The 16,257-nt window shown below is 35.4% G+C and overlaps 1 protein-coding gene across 1 annotated transcript; it reads left to right on the top strand.

Annotated features, from left to right (window-relative positions):
* Nucleotides 1-823: 823 nt before the first annotated feature.
* slc6a11a (solute carrier family 6 member 11a) lies at nt 824-16,159 on the top strand (the record flags this gene model as incomplete). Its single annotated transcript, XM_081379888.1, has 14 exons — nt 824-992; nt 1,721-1,855; nt 5,194-5,334; nt 9,690-9,777; nt 10,495-10,627; nt 10,838-10,972; nt 11,100-11,203; nt 11,909-12,033; nt 12,401-12,513; nt 12,613-12,750; nt 12,921-13,023; nt 13,097-13,197; nt 15,397-15,567; nt 15,963-16,159. 14 exons carry the CDS (start codon nt 824-826, stop codon nt 16,077-16,079), a joined length of 1,773 nt encoding a protein of 590 aa, XP_081236014.1. The 3' UTR covers nt 16,080-16,159.
* Between the last annotated feature and the right edge of the window lie 98 nt (nt 16,160-16,257).

The following is a 16,257-nucleotide window of genomic DNA, read 5'->3' as shown; positions in this document are numbered from 1 at the left end:
AGAATACATGAAAAGAACAGACAGAGCCCCTAAATGTACATGGTGGTGGAAAAAAAATTGGGATGGGAGAAAAAAAATATTTTTTAAATCTTTTGCATTACCTCGCAAAACTTTTACGTTCCCTCACAATGATTTGCGTTCCCTCGCAAAACTTTTACATTCCCTCGCAAAGATATTTGCGTTCCCATGGAAAACCTGTTCGGACAGTTGAGCTGAGTTTGTCTTGAGCTCAGACAATCACTTCCTGTTTCACGAATTCACACTTACATCATATTAAACTGTGTAAAATGAATCCGGGTTCGGAATTTTGCCCGATCTTTGCTAGTCAGTTTCTGGTTATCTGTGCAGTTGCATATGGAGTGTTTTAGGGAGCGCTGCATTTAAAAATCTGTCGTTACAAAGCGAGTTCTCAGTGTGTATTGTTCGTTGATGATATAAAGTTAAGCCCCCTTAACAATTTCAAATGTCCCCTCAGTCATTTCGTCCTGCAGCCGGGCCTGCTAAGACTCGTGAGTCAATGCCAATTAAGGGCATTACAAGAATTTCACAGTTAACGACTTGACTGACAACACCTTTTGAAATATAGCTACACTGCTGAGAAGAAAACTTATTAAAATGCCTCCAGTCAAAGAACTAATAGACTTAACGGAACAAGTTGTCACATCTCTACTCCCCCTGCAGCCTAAACACCCACCGCCCTCCCCTGGTAATGCTTAAAAGCTGTGATAAAGAATCGCGCTAATACAAAAGCTTCTTCGAATCGTACACGCACAACTACGTAAGCGCTGACAGACACAGATTCCCACACATAAGCAGTGTAAGTATGGCAGACACCCCTACCAGGCGGACAGGGAACCAACAAGCTGATCTAAGTCCCGAAGAGAGAGGCCAATGGGCAAACAAGATTGAATTTCTGTTAACTGTAGCCGGAGCTATAATTGGGCTTGGAAATGTCTGGAGGTTCCCATATCTTTGCTATAAAAATGGAGGAGGTGAGTAGTATTGGACAATATAGGCTACACCTGATAAATTGCTGATTAGGGTCTTAATTTTATTTGTGAGAAAGGGATCAAGTCATTGCCTGCAAATTTTTTTAGTAGCCTATACAAGTACATTACAGTATTTAAAAATGACTTTAAAAAGAGATTAGGATTTTGAGCTATATACTTTAATGTCTGTGTTTTTGAGAAGCATTTATAAACCATCTGTTTCACATACTTAATAAATTACTGTGCTTTTTATCACATTGTACAACGTTAACATATTCATAATCAGTTACATATTTATGTGCAATTTGTTTTTGGATTCCATTAGGTGGGTAACTTTGAACAAAAGCATTCAGAAAAATACAACATTCTAACCCTGCTTTTTTTCTAAGCAATATTCTACATACAATTTGAGGTTAGGTTTACTTTTATAGATATATATTTTTAATTTATATATAAACTTGATGTGGTATACATTATAAGAAATTAATATGACATTAGGTCAGAATAACCTTAGTGTTATTCAATAAAACATCTAGTTTTATCTCCAATTGAATTGGGGGATTCCACAAGAAACCAAATGATACTTCAGCAACTTGAACAGAGTATGTATGGTGCTGGCTAATAATCATACTGGACATCATGGACACATGTAGGATTTATATAGGTTCACATGACTTTTTAAAAATGATTTTTTATCATCTCATTTTACCATTAACATCTTAAATCCTTAGGGGCTTTTTTCATTCCATACGTCCTGTACCTGGTTACTTGTGGTATCCCGCTTTTTGTGCTTGAGACATCTTTGGGTCAGTACACAAGTCAGGGAGGCATCACATGTTGGAGAAAGATCTGTCCTCTTTTTGAAGGTGGGTTGCTCACTTCTCAATAAGTATGGATTTTGTGATGCTTCTTATAATGTAGTCATTTGTAAGTCACTTTGGATAAAAGCGTCTGCTAAATGAATAAATGTAAATGTTGAACAGACTGTGTAATGCATTTGCAAAAAAAATTCTGTGGTTAGGTTAAAGTGTTTAAAGTTTATATTTAAGTTTATATTAAAGTATAGGTTATATATTTTTCAGCAACCACATTTTTAAAGTTGCAGAAACTAGTTATCACCCATTATAAACTTATTGCTAACTAATTTAGTGGCCCACAATACCAAGCTTTTGTTGCTTGTTAAAATAAATAAAAAATATATCATAATAAAACATAGCCCTGCACTGTTTAAAATATACTTGAGCATTTGTTATTATTTTACTAGGCTGTCACTTTATATCGAAAATCGATTGTACAATCGATCGGACCAACCAACACAAGTTTCGAAAACGAAAATAGGAATCGATTTTAACGGCCTTCTCTTGGAGCGCGACCAGCTAGCTCGTCACGATACGCCCGCAGCGAACGCGCGTCGCACAGCAACTGCAGGCTCTGACAAACACGCATAACAGTAAATTACACTTCTGCATAATGTGTCTTTTTTTACAACAAAACTGTGAATTCTGCCGGTATGCAGACAGCAAACTCATGCATACAGATTCGGGCTACGGTCTACAATTTCCTACGTAGGCGTCTATGGAAGTAAAATAATGTCAAATGTTTTTGAAACAAAAAGCCTGTTGAATTGCACTACTTGGAAAAAAAAAAAATAGGCATTGCATTCAGGGCCGGTGCTAGCCATTTGGGTGCCCTAGGCACAAATGCTTGGTGGTACCTCCCACCAAGGTACCACCAATTTATTTCGCTTTGCAAAATTCGCTTCCACAAATTCAGTGGTTCAAATTCGACAGTAAATTCAACGGAACTGCAGGAAAAGCAATAGATTACCGAGATACTCTCCATCTGCTGTTAGTCAACCTCACCAGCAGGGGGTGCAAAAGCGCTTGTTGTTGACGAAGACAGAGCAACAGTTAGAGCAAGCCATTCATTCATAAAACTCATTTAACAGCAATGCAAGTGTATTTGTGATTATTATGACGGCGGTTTTATGTTAAATTCAGTGTCTTCACGGTTACTTTCCCTGTGTAGCCTACAAGCATCTTTCTCTACCGTGAACAAGATTATAATGTTATTCCCCGATGCGGATATAGATCCAATATTACATTTTTGAGGTTGACATTTCTCTTGGTTGTTTAGTTGCCTTAACTTTATATTGTGGCGATGTGCTGCATGCAAGCTATAGGGTTTCCCTCAATACTTAAGGATTCCCCAGCTGGACATATAAAACGCTTAATGTATAGCTTAATGGACTAATTACAGTGATATAAAAGACCAAACTCGCAGGCAAGCAGATTGACTCAGAATAACGCGCAAAGTTTAATGCTGAGCGTTTCCCCAGTGATAGACTGGCATTGACGTTGGGCATTCGCACATTTAGGGACCGTCTCTAAAGTGTATACTACTTTGGTATACACGTTTCTAACTTCAATAGCATTTGAATAGAACGACTTACGGTCATAAAACCAACTGTAAAGTGTTCATGTAGTGTCAGGCATAATGCGCACCCTTTGGATTTTTGATATTTATTCAAATAAATTAAAGTTTGCTATTGAAGTTAGAAACGTGTATGCCAATGTTTTATGCAACATTTGAGACGGTCCCTAAATGTGCGAATGTCCAATGTCAAGCCAATTTTACATTTATTAGGCTACATTTAGTCATTTATTTAGCAGACGCTTTTAACCAAAACGATTTACAGTTAAACTAACAATAGGAGGACAACAATATGCAAGTGCTATGACTCTTCCCAGTTTAAGCTAATGCAATATATATATATATATATATTAGTAGAGAGAGAGAGAAAAAAAGAGAAGAGAAAGTGTTAGTATTGATCAAGTGTTGATTTTATGCCAGTATATCACGAAACGCTCAGCATGAAACTTTGCGCGTTACGTTCATATTCTTAGTCCATCTAGCCTATATAGTAGCCTATAGCCTACATCCCCAATAAGGTGCGAGTTTGGTCTTTTATATCACTATTAGTCCATAAACTACGTTAAGCGTTTTGTCCCGACAGAAGGGGAATCCTCGAGTGTGAGGTATTGAGGGAAACCGATTATAATCCGGTTCATGTAGAGAAAGCTGATGACATGATACACAGGGAAAGTAACAATGAAGTTATTGAATGAAACAAACACAGCTTTTGTCTTTATCATCTTTTCCGCATACACTGACACAGCTCATTTTCATTTTATGAATGAATGGCTTGCTCTAACTGTTGCTCTGTCTTCATCAACAAGCGCTTTTGCACCACCTGCTGGTGAGGTTGACTAACAGCAGATGGAGAGTATCTCGGTAATCTATTGCTTTTCCTGCAGTTCCGTTGAATTTACTGTCGAATTTGAACCACTGAATTTGTGGAAGCGAATTTTGCAAAGCGAAATAAAATGGACCGAAAATTGCCTGTTGAATATTATAGGTTGTATTTTTAAACAGTTTGAATATTTTGGAGGTGAAATATGAAAGGTGAATATGGATTATTGAATTTTTAATAATGAAAATGTGTTTGAAATGTTTTTAATTGAAATATTCACAGCTTAAATATTCAACCATGTTGAACTTCAGCCCATAAAAATGCAAGCCCTAAAAATACAATGCATTAAAATGCAAGCATGGTTAATGCAATGCCTTTTTTTTCAAGTAGTGCAATTCAACAGGCTTTTTGTTTCAAAAACATTTGACATTATTTTACTTCCATAGGCGTCTAGGCGACATTTGTTTGACATTTCTAATCGTAAACACAGCCATGTTGAAGCCTGCAGTAATGTTTTCATTGCTGTTATGGCAGTCCACTCTGCTTATTGTTTTTCGAGAATGTTGCACTCCTTTTTGTCATTGTGCACGAAGCTTCACGCCAATAAATCATCAGGAAAATTTGCTGACTTGTGCGCGTCTCAAGCGCGGCGCGCCCTCTAATGCCTGTTAGTTGTCCGTGGATTTCCCCATATTTGGCGTTTAAAATGGAAACGTCTTTTTTAGACATGGAAAATCGATTTTACAATCGATTCAATGAACACTTATGTCTCAAAAATCGAACAGGATTTTTTCACAAATGTGACAGCCCTACTGCCCTCTATCTCTAGTAGCCTATATACTTTGTGCATTTTTGTTGCATACTTTCTATTGCAATATTTATCTGTTAGCCTACCTAAAATCAGGTAACATTTGTTTAAAAATGTAGTATACTAACATGACTCTTTTTCAGGAATGGGTTATGCTAGTCAAATGATTATTGTCTATGGCTCAATCACCTACATCGTCATCATAGCCTGGGCTTTTCTGTACCTATTCTCAGCCTTCAGTGTAGAACTACCCTGGGCCAGCTGCAACAATCTGTGGAACACAGGTACATTTGGTTGAAGCTCACATGGACAGTATGTAGGCTTTGTGTTACATTTACTTGTTCTGTACCAGGCTAGTAGGCTGGGTTTTTGATGGAGTGCTAGCTTTAAAGTTTTTTTTTTGTTTTTTTTTTTACAATCTTTTCAGCACCAATTTCAGAACCTTGAAGTCATTTTTCTAAACTCAAAACAGTCATCACTTGTAACACAGGCTGTCTGATATTCAAAACTCTGCAGTGTGTATTCATATTTAAAGAAGCCTTGCACTTGCAGAATCAATGCGTCACAGTGCGGTGCAGGCAGAAGACAAAGGAGAATCAAAAGTTCCAGTGCAAACTTTTACTAACAATATAATAACAGAAACAGACAGGCAGAAGGTTCACACACACTTAAGACGGAGATCGGACCAGAGGGTTGTTCCATAAAACAAGATTAGAATACAAGCCAGGCTTATTTTGGTTAGTCAGACTTATTGTCAGTGGATTCTGTTTCATAAAGCAAACTTAAAATAGTTCAAACTCAGTTACCCTGGCAACTTATGCTGGGAAACTAGCCTGGTCCAGGGCAGGCTAACTGTCAGGCTAAGCCTCAGCGGTTACACAGATCCTCTAACACTGACCGACAAGAACACAATGATATTACCACTGACACTCTCATACCATTATTGGACTTTAATAACCACTATTAGTCCAAAAATAAATACACAGTATACAGAAAATCAACTTTAAGGCTACAATGATAAATTAGACATATATGTGTGTGTGTACTGTATTTATAGATATATAGATAAATACATATATATATATATATATATATATATATATATATATATATATATATATATATATATATATATATATATATATATATATATATATATATATATATACTACAGGTTTTCTTTTTTTACTGGCTGAATGTTTTGTGCCCAAGATTTAATTAGATTGTTTTAAAGATTTATGAATACATTTCTCTCTCTGGTTTTGTTTGGCAGCTGTAGTACATGTTTATGATTATTAGAAGAACATTAGAACACAATCTAAAAAAAAGCTTTTTAAAGCAGAAGTTAAAAATCACAAAATTAAAAATAAATAATTACAAAAGCACAGTATAAATTTTAACTGGTAAGATGAATCTGAGCTTAGTAATTGACAGTATATTAGCCTACACTGTTAGAAAAATCTGTAGAAATTACAGTATTACTGGCAGCTACTTGCCAGTAACTTACTGTAGATTTAAATTGGTGTTATTTACTGGCAACAATTTGTTCAAAATTAAATGAACATTAAACATTAACAAGTCTTTATCTTTACAGAATAAAACTAAAATAACATCCTCATGCAAAGCATTCTGGGAACCAAAATCTGAAGGAAAAAAACAGAAAAAGGTTGATGAAGATTTCTGGTTCCCAGAATGCTTTGCATTAGATTGTTATTTTATAATTTTATTCTTTAAAGACAAAGACTTGTTAATGTTTAATGTTCATTTAACTTTGAACAAACTGTTGCCAGTAAATAACAAATTTAAATCTACAGTAAGTTACTGGCAAACAGCTGCAAAACTACAGCAAATTTTTTACAGTGTACATTTGATTTACCCCATTACAATAGTCCCTTTACGGTTATTGCCATCATAAAAATACACTTGTAGGTTTAAAATTCTAAATAAGGGACATCTAATGTCCAACTAACAAATATTTTAGCGCATATATATATATATATATATATATATATATATATATACACTTTATTATGTCTTTCAATTCAAACACATTTAACACAATTATACAAATGGACAGTTCCTTTAAAGACATCATATTTTCCCCCAATAAATATTCCTTATTTTTCCTTCTACTTATTTTCTTTTGTGGTAATACCCACCAACACATACATATGATTTAAGGGGAAAAAGACAATAAATAAATATGAATAAAAATGTAACATTCACATTTTTATATCAGACTCTTATAATGACACATAATTCCTAATAGTTATTCAAGTAATATTATTTAAATATAAAATATTCAATATTAAATAAGTAGATAAATAAAATAACAAATAACTAGAAATAAAAGGGAGGGTTATATAAAAATGTAGTTAATGTAGGCTAATATATATTCCTTTATTTTATGGAATATTCTTTGACTTTAGAGTTGCACATACCTTTTCAAAATGTATACATTTGCTCTTAATTTCATGTTATCCTCTCCATAGTGTACTTTAGAAACTAAATCAAACCACTCATTTAAAACTGGGGATTCTTGCTTTCTCCAAAAAATTATTGCATTAAAAGCTGTAATTCTCAGCATTCTAAATAATTATATGTCATCTTTATTAAGTAGCATAGGTCCTATACCCAGAACTATATTTTGTATCTTTATATATTTAGTTTCTTAAAAAAAATCTTAGGCTACTTCTGTTAATTTTTTTTTTATTAGAAGTATAAAATATATGAGTCATGAGTGTAATGAGCTAGAAGTTCACTGCAACTTATCCAACATCCTAAAGATAAATTATTATAATTAGAAGATATTTCTGGTGTTATAAAATATTGCATATTAATTTTTCAAGCAAAATGTATATTTTAGTCAGAATTATTGCGCTCCTTTTTGGCGCGCATGCGCGCAGCAGCGCTCGTTCAATATGAAGATTAGCAGTAAAATGGATACATTTGCACGACTTTCTAAAATTTACAGATGGAGAATATAACTGTAAAATGTAAGTTTTGCACTGAGGGAAAAAAACATGTGACAAACGCATAAAACAGCACAAAATATAGGCTGTTTGATGGTGGATCGATTTGATCCACGATCGACCTCTAGGGCTGCTCCAGAAACGCGTACACACGCAATTATCTAGACTTGATAAACCTGGATCAAATTAGTGAGATTGCGTGAACTTCAATTACCTTTTATGGAACCACTTTAGCCCCAACTTATTTGTTAGGCTCAATCAAGTCCGGTTTTGGAGTTTAATCCCCGCTTTTCTAAGCGTCTTTTATGGAACAACCCTCAGAACAGACAGAACTTAAATACAAACACAGATTACACTGATTAACAGAACACAGGTGAGACAGATGCTAATGATGACTAAACAGGTGATACAACTGAACTGATAATGACGGTAACCATATAACAAATGAGTGGCGGGAAAACAGAACAAAGGAAGACATGTGACTAATGAAAACAAGACTCAGACAGAACACAATTGTGACACATTGCTTCAAATAACTCATTTATCATGAAATATTATAGGAACATTATTTTAGATCACCCACACACAAGATACCCATAGTTTCAATGTGTAGTTGTTAGTACAATCATTAAATATTGTTGTACAAAATATGTGATGCAGGTTTCATTATTGTTCTAAACATACATACATACATACATACATACATACATACATACATACATACACATCACTGTAAAAGACTAGAGAGAATAGTACAGACATAGCGGAATCATTGAACAAAATCTGAGATTTATTGATGAAATAATCAAATCCGTCAAAGAAAAAAGAAAGACTACATACAGTAAAATGTCAACTGGAGTGTTCCTCACTGCACTGCTGTTTCCATCATCCCTGTCTTGTGGATTTGGCCACCGGTTCTCATCAACATCACTATGATTTTTTTCATTAGCTAAACATCTTGGAAAGACATCTCTTCTGACATGGCAAATCCATAATAACAGTTGAAGACCCAGAACCAGATATGATGAATAAAGACCCAGAGTCAGAATTGTCATTTGAAGAAAATTTTACTGAAGATATTTTGCAGGCAGAAGTCATCTGCAAGATTCACAAGGAGTTTGTAGGCCGCTCTGATTTATCCTGAGCTCGGACAATCATTTCCTGTTTAATGTCCCCTGGCAGTGTTTCAGAGCTCCGTACCTTAACAATGGAGGGGTTCATAGTGTTTGAACTTGGACTCAAATATAAAGAAATGCGGTCGGTAAAGTTGCCAATATATTTACTGATTCGAACTTCCCGGATCAATATATCATGAGCTAAACGTTGTTAAAACACGAATGACACCTATTTCCATAGTAACGTAGACAACAAGCTACAACGCAATTTCCTCAAACGAGCTTTATAATCTAAACTGATCTCTGAGAAGGCGGCTGAGAGACAAGTCGGAAGGGACGGATGTGGTACTTCACTAAAAACAGTGAAGCGTGTGTATTTTTGCTTCACACGCACATATAATGAAGGAGATTTCTAATAATGTTTAGCTACTATATATGAACCAGATGTTTTGTGAAATTTATGAATATTGAATCAGATTAGGTCTGGGTTTATTTGTTCTTCAGGATTGTTGCTATATACCTTTAACCATATTTGTATCTCTTTGGGTTTAGATGCTTGTACTGTGCTTGGTGCGAAGAATTCAAGTTCAGAGTGGATATCTCCTCTTAATGCCACTTCCTCTGTGATGGAGTTCTGGCAGTGAGTTAAATGAAAATGCAACTCACTCTGAGAATAAAATAACAATTCATATATAAGTTGAACATTTTAGAGAATCTGACATCAAACCAGGTCAGAATTACTATTACAATTGGACATGGTGCCATGCAAATTTCATGGTGTATGAATATGATAATGTTCTGCTTGTGTCTTTCTTACATAGCAATTCATTTACATTTACATTATTCATAATGAGGCACCACAGTATTTGTCAGACCTGCTACACCCTTATGCTCAGTCAAGGTCACTTAGATCAGCTAATTCTGGTCTATTGCAAGGTCCGAGGACTAGATTAAAAAATAGAGGAGATCGTGCCTTCTCTGCCATCGGCCCTAAATTATGGAATAGTCTCCCGGTCCATATCAGAATTGCCCCAACTCTATCGACCCTTAAGTCTACTCTTAAGACTTATTTCTTTTCTTTGGCGTTTAATATATCTTGACTCTTTGTTTTATGATTTTACTTTCGTGTGTTATACCCATTCTACAACTGTTTTTTGTAAATTGTAAAATGTTTATTCTTACATTTTATCATTACTACTCTTTTTATTATTTTCTTTGTTCTCTCTTTGTGTGTACAGCACTTTGGTCAACTTCGGTTGTTTTTAAATTGTGCTTTATAAATAAACATTGTATTGTATTGTATAAGACAGCCAACTCACTGTTTTATTATATTGTTGAACGCTTTCTGTATGTTCAGTTACAGAGTGTTGCAACTGTCCAGTGGAATAGAGCATTTGGGAACAGTAAGGTGGGACTTGGCCCTTATTCTCTTACTCGTCTGGATCCTGGTCTACTTCTGCATCTGGAAAGGCGTGAAATCTACTGGGAAGGTTATAGTCCTTACAAACATCCATAATACCTTTCATTAAAACCTATGGGCATCCAAAATGGCACCAAATGGCTTGAATAAGTAAATCATTTTCAATCTTTTTATTACCGATGACAGAACAGAAAACAGTTTTCAGCATGAAATAACCATACACTCTACATTATTGTCAGTTAAAAGTCAATTAACTGCTGTAATATTATTATATTTACAGGCAGTCTATTTCACAGCAACATTCCCGTATGTAATGCTCCTGATACTGCTCATACGAGGGGTCACTCTACCTGGTGCCATCAACGGCATCCACTATTATATGTACCCGGATCTGACACGGCTAGCTGACCCACAGGTAAAGACATTAGAAAGCCTAGAATGAGTTACAGCAAATCTAATGTAGATACTGTATTACTGTTTTCTTGTACTGTGCTTTTTAAGTGACTCTTTCTGAATTGTCTTGTTTTTTGTTTGTTTGCAAGGTATGGATGGATGCTGGTACTCAGATCTTTTATTCTTATGCTATATGTCTTGGATACCTCAGCTCTCTTGGAAGCTACAATCAATATAACAATAATTGTTACAGGTGAGTGTGCATTAAATGAAGCAGAACATTTTATTTGACCTGATAAAATTGATTGATTTAATCCGTAGTTTTCACTTAAAGATGATTAAAAGTTAATAAACTCAAAGAATAAGACCCTTCAAAAATTTGCACAATGTCCACAAAAATATTAAGCAGCACAATCGTGACTAACTGTAATAAGAATAAGAAATGTTACTGTGCACCAACTCAGCATATTAGAATGATTTCTGAAGAATCACTGAAGACTGGAGAAATGGCTTCTGAACGTATAGTTTTGCCATCACAGGAATAAATTACATTTAAAAATGTTAAAATAGAAAACAGTTGTAATATTGTTATAATATTTCACAATATTACTGTTTTTACTTTGATAAAATAAAATGAAAAAGTATTTCCATTACATTTGCTGTTTTTTCTTTTTCTTTTGACCAAATACACAACAGACAAAATAAGCCAAGTGGTGCTCACTGCAGAGTCAAATGATGTCCAGCTCCACCTCTCTGGACATGTAATATAGGGATAGAGTTGTGGGTAGGGTTAGGGTGTAGTTGGATATTCTAGTTCCACCCAATAGGGCCAAATTACATTCGCTCTTCCTCGCTGGACGTCTAGCGAGGGGGAGCTAGACGTCAAGCTCCACCAATTTTCTTTGCAGTGAGTAGCCTCTCCAATAAGCTAATGTTTGTGATGTGAAAATATTCCTAGGGACTCTTTCTTCCTCTGCTTGCTGAACAGTGGAACCAGTTTTTTGGGTGGATTTGCCATTTTCTCTGTTCTGGGTCACATGGCGCAGGAGCAAGGTGTGGACATATCCCTTGTGGCTGAGTCAGGTAAGAGAAAACCTTTTTATTGTTCTTTTGAAACTTTCCAACATATCAAATAAATTATCAAACTGAATTTTAAACGGAATAACAATGTTTGTTTTAATACGGTCTCATTGCCACTGCCTCAATTCAGTAGTCTTTGTTATTCAAAAAATGTAAGCAGACCCTATTACTTGTCATCCTTTGCAAGTGCTATTTTCAGTTGTTGCATTATGTGTCTTAATAAAATCATTTCAGCTCAAATCAATATACTCTCTTTATTTATTAATTTGGTAGTTATGTAGTAAGTAGGATACTGTATGGATACTGTAAGAGGCTCTAGGTGGTGTTGGTCATTGTACCACATTGTACCTCCTCCCTTGGCTGTCGTTAGGTCCAGGACTGGTGTTTATAGTGTACCCTCAGGCGGTGACAATGTTGCCATGGTCTCAGTTCTGGGCTGTGTGTTTCTTCACCATGATCATCCTTTTGGGCTTGGACAGCCAGGTTAGACCCTTTTCTCTTTCTATGCCTAAAATCTGTTCCTTTGCTCTCCCCCCTGTTCCTGCCTCCCTATCCAATGTCTGATGTTCTTGTGTCACTCAGTTTGTTGGACTGGAGAGCATAATGACATCAGTGACGGACATCTTTCCCACTGTGTTGAGACGTGGCCTCAGAAGAGAGATGCTGCTTTTAGGGATTTGCCTTTTCTGCTACCTGATGAGCCTCTTCATGATTACAGAGGTATATACCATTTTTATATAGTATTTTACATAATGAAACCTGTAAATATGTTGTTTTTGGAAGGCATTTCTGACCCTGCAGAAGTTTTTGTAGTCCATGGCTTTGCATTTTGTTCATTAGAATATCATTGTTTTATATCTTAAAAAAGTGTCCTACTTTTTGTTTCACAGGGTGGTCTGTACATCATTCAGTTGTTTGATCATTACGTGTGCAGTGGAGCAACTCTCCTGTTCCTGGCTACATGTCAGTCTGTGGCCATTGGCTGGGTATATGGTGAGTGGCCTACATTTAAATGTGCCTTAAATTTTACTTACTGCTCTTTCATGACTTAATGTCTCTCTCCAAGGTGCTGACCGATTCTATGAGAACATAGAAGACATGATTGGTTACAAACCCTGGCCTGTGATGAAGTACTGTTGGCTCTATGTCACCCCCTCTGTCTGTGTAGTAAGTGTTTCTGTCACAGGGTAAAATAGGAGCACTCAGTTTATTGAAATACATTACCAAACTTTCATATGCATGTATAAAAGCATCAGAATCTTACAGCGTATTGATGCATTAGAACGTACCATAATGAAAAATGCAACGTAGAAATTCTATTAAAAAAATTATATTTGGCCTATTATGCTTCTCATATATATATATATATATATATATATATATATATACAGTGGTGGTCAGAATTGGCACCCCTGGTAAATATGATAAAAAATGGCTGTAAAAAATAAATCTGCATTGTTTATCCTTTTGATCTTTCATTCAAAAAATTCGCAAAAATCGAACCTTTCATTGAAGTAAAATAATTGAAAGTGGGGGGTAAATCACATTATAAAATAAACGTTTTTCTCCAAAAAACGCTGGCCATAATTATTGGCACCCTGTTATTAAATACTTTTTGCAATCTCCTTTTGCCAAGATAACAGATCTGAGTCTTCTCCTATAATGCCTGATGAGTTTGGAGAATAACTGACAAGAGATCAGAGACCATTCCTCCATACAGAATCTCTCCAGATCCTTCAGATTCACAAGTTCATGTTGGTGCTTCTGTTCAGTTCACCCCACTCATTTTCTATATGGTTCAGTTTAGGGGACTGGGACGGTCATGTGCTCAGTGCTCAGTTACCCATTTTTGTGTTGATTTTAATGTTTGTTTTGGATCGTTGTCCTGATGGAAGATCCAACCACAGCCCATTATAAGATTTCTAGCAGAAGCTGTCAGGTTTTGATTGTTTATCTGTTGGTATTTGCTAGAATCCATAATACCATGTATCTGAACAAGATGTCCAGGACCTCCAGCAAATAAATAGGCCCACAACATTTAAGATCCAGCAGTGTATTTAACCGTAGGCATGGGGTACTTTTTATGCCTGTGTGCACCAAACACATCTGCTGGGTTTGCTGGCAAAAAGCCCTTTTTTTTGTTTCATCTGACCACAGAATCCGGTCCCCTCTGAAGATCCAGTCATGTCTGACAACTGAATATGCTGGAGTTTATTTTTGGAGGAGCGAGGAGGTTTTTTCTTGAAACCCTCCCAAACAACATGTGGTGATGTAGGGGTTGTTTGATAAAAAAAATTAGGCTTTCTGACCCCCAAGACTCAAGTAATCTCTGCAATTCTCCATCTGTGATCAATGGAGAGTCTTTGGCCACTCAAACGTTCCTCCTCACCGTGCATTAGGACAATATAGACACATGTCCTATTTGGGGTGTGTGTGGCGCAGTGCATAAGACACATGCCTTTGGTGTGAGAGACCCGGGTTCGAATCCACTGTGAGACACCAATGTGTCCCTGAGGCATGCGACCTCTGACACATATAGCAATTGTAAGTCGCTTTGGATAAAAGCGTCAGCTAAATGAATAAATGTAAATGTAAATGTCCTCTTCCTGGCAGATTCGTAACATCTTTAGTTGATTGGAACTTCTTAGTTATTGCCCTGATGGTCAAAATGTTCAATTCTTTAGCTATTTTCTTACAGTCACTTTCTATTTTGTGAAGCTCAACTATCTTTTGCTGCGCATCAGAACTATATTCTTTGGTTTTACTCATTGTGATGGATGATTAAGGTAATTTGGCCTTTGTGTTTCCTCATATTTAAACTCCTGTGAAACAAGAAGTCATAGCTGGACAATTTCATGTTCCTATAGTCACCCTGGTGTGCTAAATAAAGGTAAATATTAATGAGAATATACTTCAGAGATATTTTACTCATAAAAAATTCTAGGGGTGCCAATAATTGTGGCCGACGTGTTTTGGAGAAAAACATTTATTTCATAATGTGATTTACCCCCCAATTTCAATTCTTTTACTTCAGTGAAAGGTTAGATTTTTGCCAATTTTTTGAATGAAAGATCAAAAGGATAAACAATGAAGGTTTATTTTTTACAACCATTTTTGATCATATTTACCAGGGGTGCCATTAATTCTGACCACCGCTGTATATATATATACATACATATATATATATATATATATATATATATATATATATATATATATATATATATATATATATATATATATATATATATATATATATATATATATATATATATATATATATATATATATATATATATATATTTTTTTTTTTTAAGACTACATATGTGTTCTGATCAAACCTGTATTGTCAATTATGTCCTGTAGGGCACCTTTATTTTCTCTCTGGTCAAGTACAGTCCCCTGAAATTTAATTACACATATGTGTATCCATGGTGGGCATTCGGTATCGGCTGGTTCCTGGCTATATCCTCTCTTTCCCTCATCCCCATCAACATGATCTACAAACTGTACAAGGGGAAAGGGACCCTCTGGGAGGTAGGTGTTGTCGTGAAAAAACAAATCTAAGTGCTCTTTTATGTTTTTTCTCTCTGATTTCACCGATGTTTAGACTCACTAAACATGAGTGGGTCTCAAGGATTAATAGTCATGGCTGAAATATATATACATATATATTCATTTTGCTTTTATGTTCACAGTTTAAGGTCTTCTGATTTTATTATCTTAATACTTTTTATTTTTTGAAAATTTTATTTCAACAATATATATAAATGTCTTGAAGTGTTTCTAAATTAAAACCTTTAGCAGAACCAGCAGGCAACTCATTCACAACAGGAATGAATTTCTTTCATTTCCTATGGGATAAAATGTAATAGAGATAACTGAATAATGTTGTTTTTTTGTTTGTTTTTTTTTGTCTGTGTTGCCCTCAGCGTCTCCAGTTGGCTTGCACTCCAGCAGAGGATCTACCTCAATCTCACAGACCTTCAGCACATAATTATACTCTGTCATCCTGTACAGACAGAGAAAAGACCCCAGACAACCTTTAATGCTCAGCTGCCATTAAGTCAGTTGTCCCTACAGTAGATATTAAACCACAGTTCAGTCAAAATTAGGCTTTTGAAGCTTAAACGGGTAAATGAATTTTATTAATTTATTAGTTATTAATTTTGAAGAAAAAATATAGTAATGTTCCCTAGTGAAAGGTAATAGAGTAACATAGGTAAA

The sequence above is a fragment of the Scardinius erythrophthalmus genome, assembly GCF_964197995.2.
Source record: "Scardinius erythrophthalmus genome assembly, chromosome: 12".
NCBI lineage: Eukaryota > Metazoa > Chordata > Actinopteri > Cypriniformes > Leuciscidae > Scardinius > Scardinius erythrophthalmus.
The sequence above is the reverse complement of the archived record's forward strand: the minus strand, read 5'-3'. Positions and strand labels throughout refer to the sequence as shown.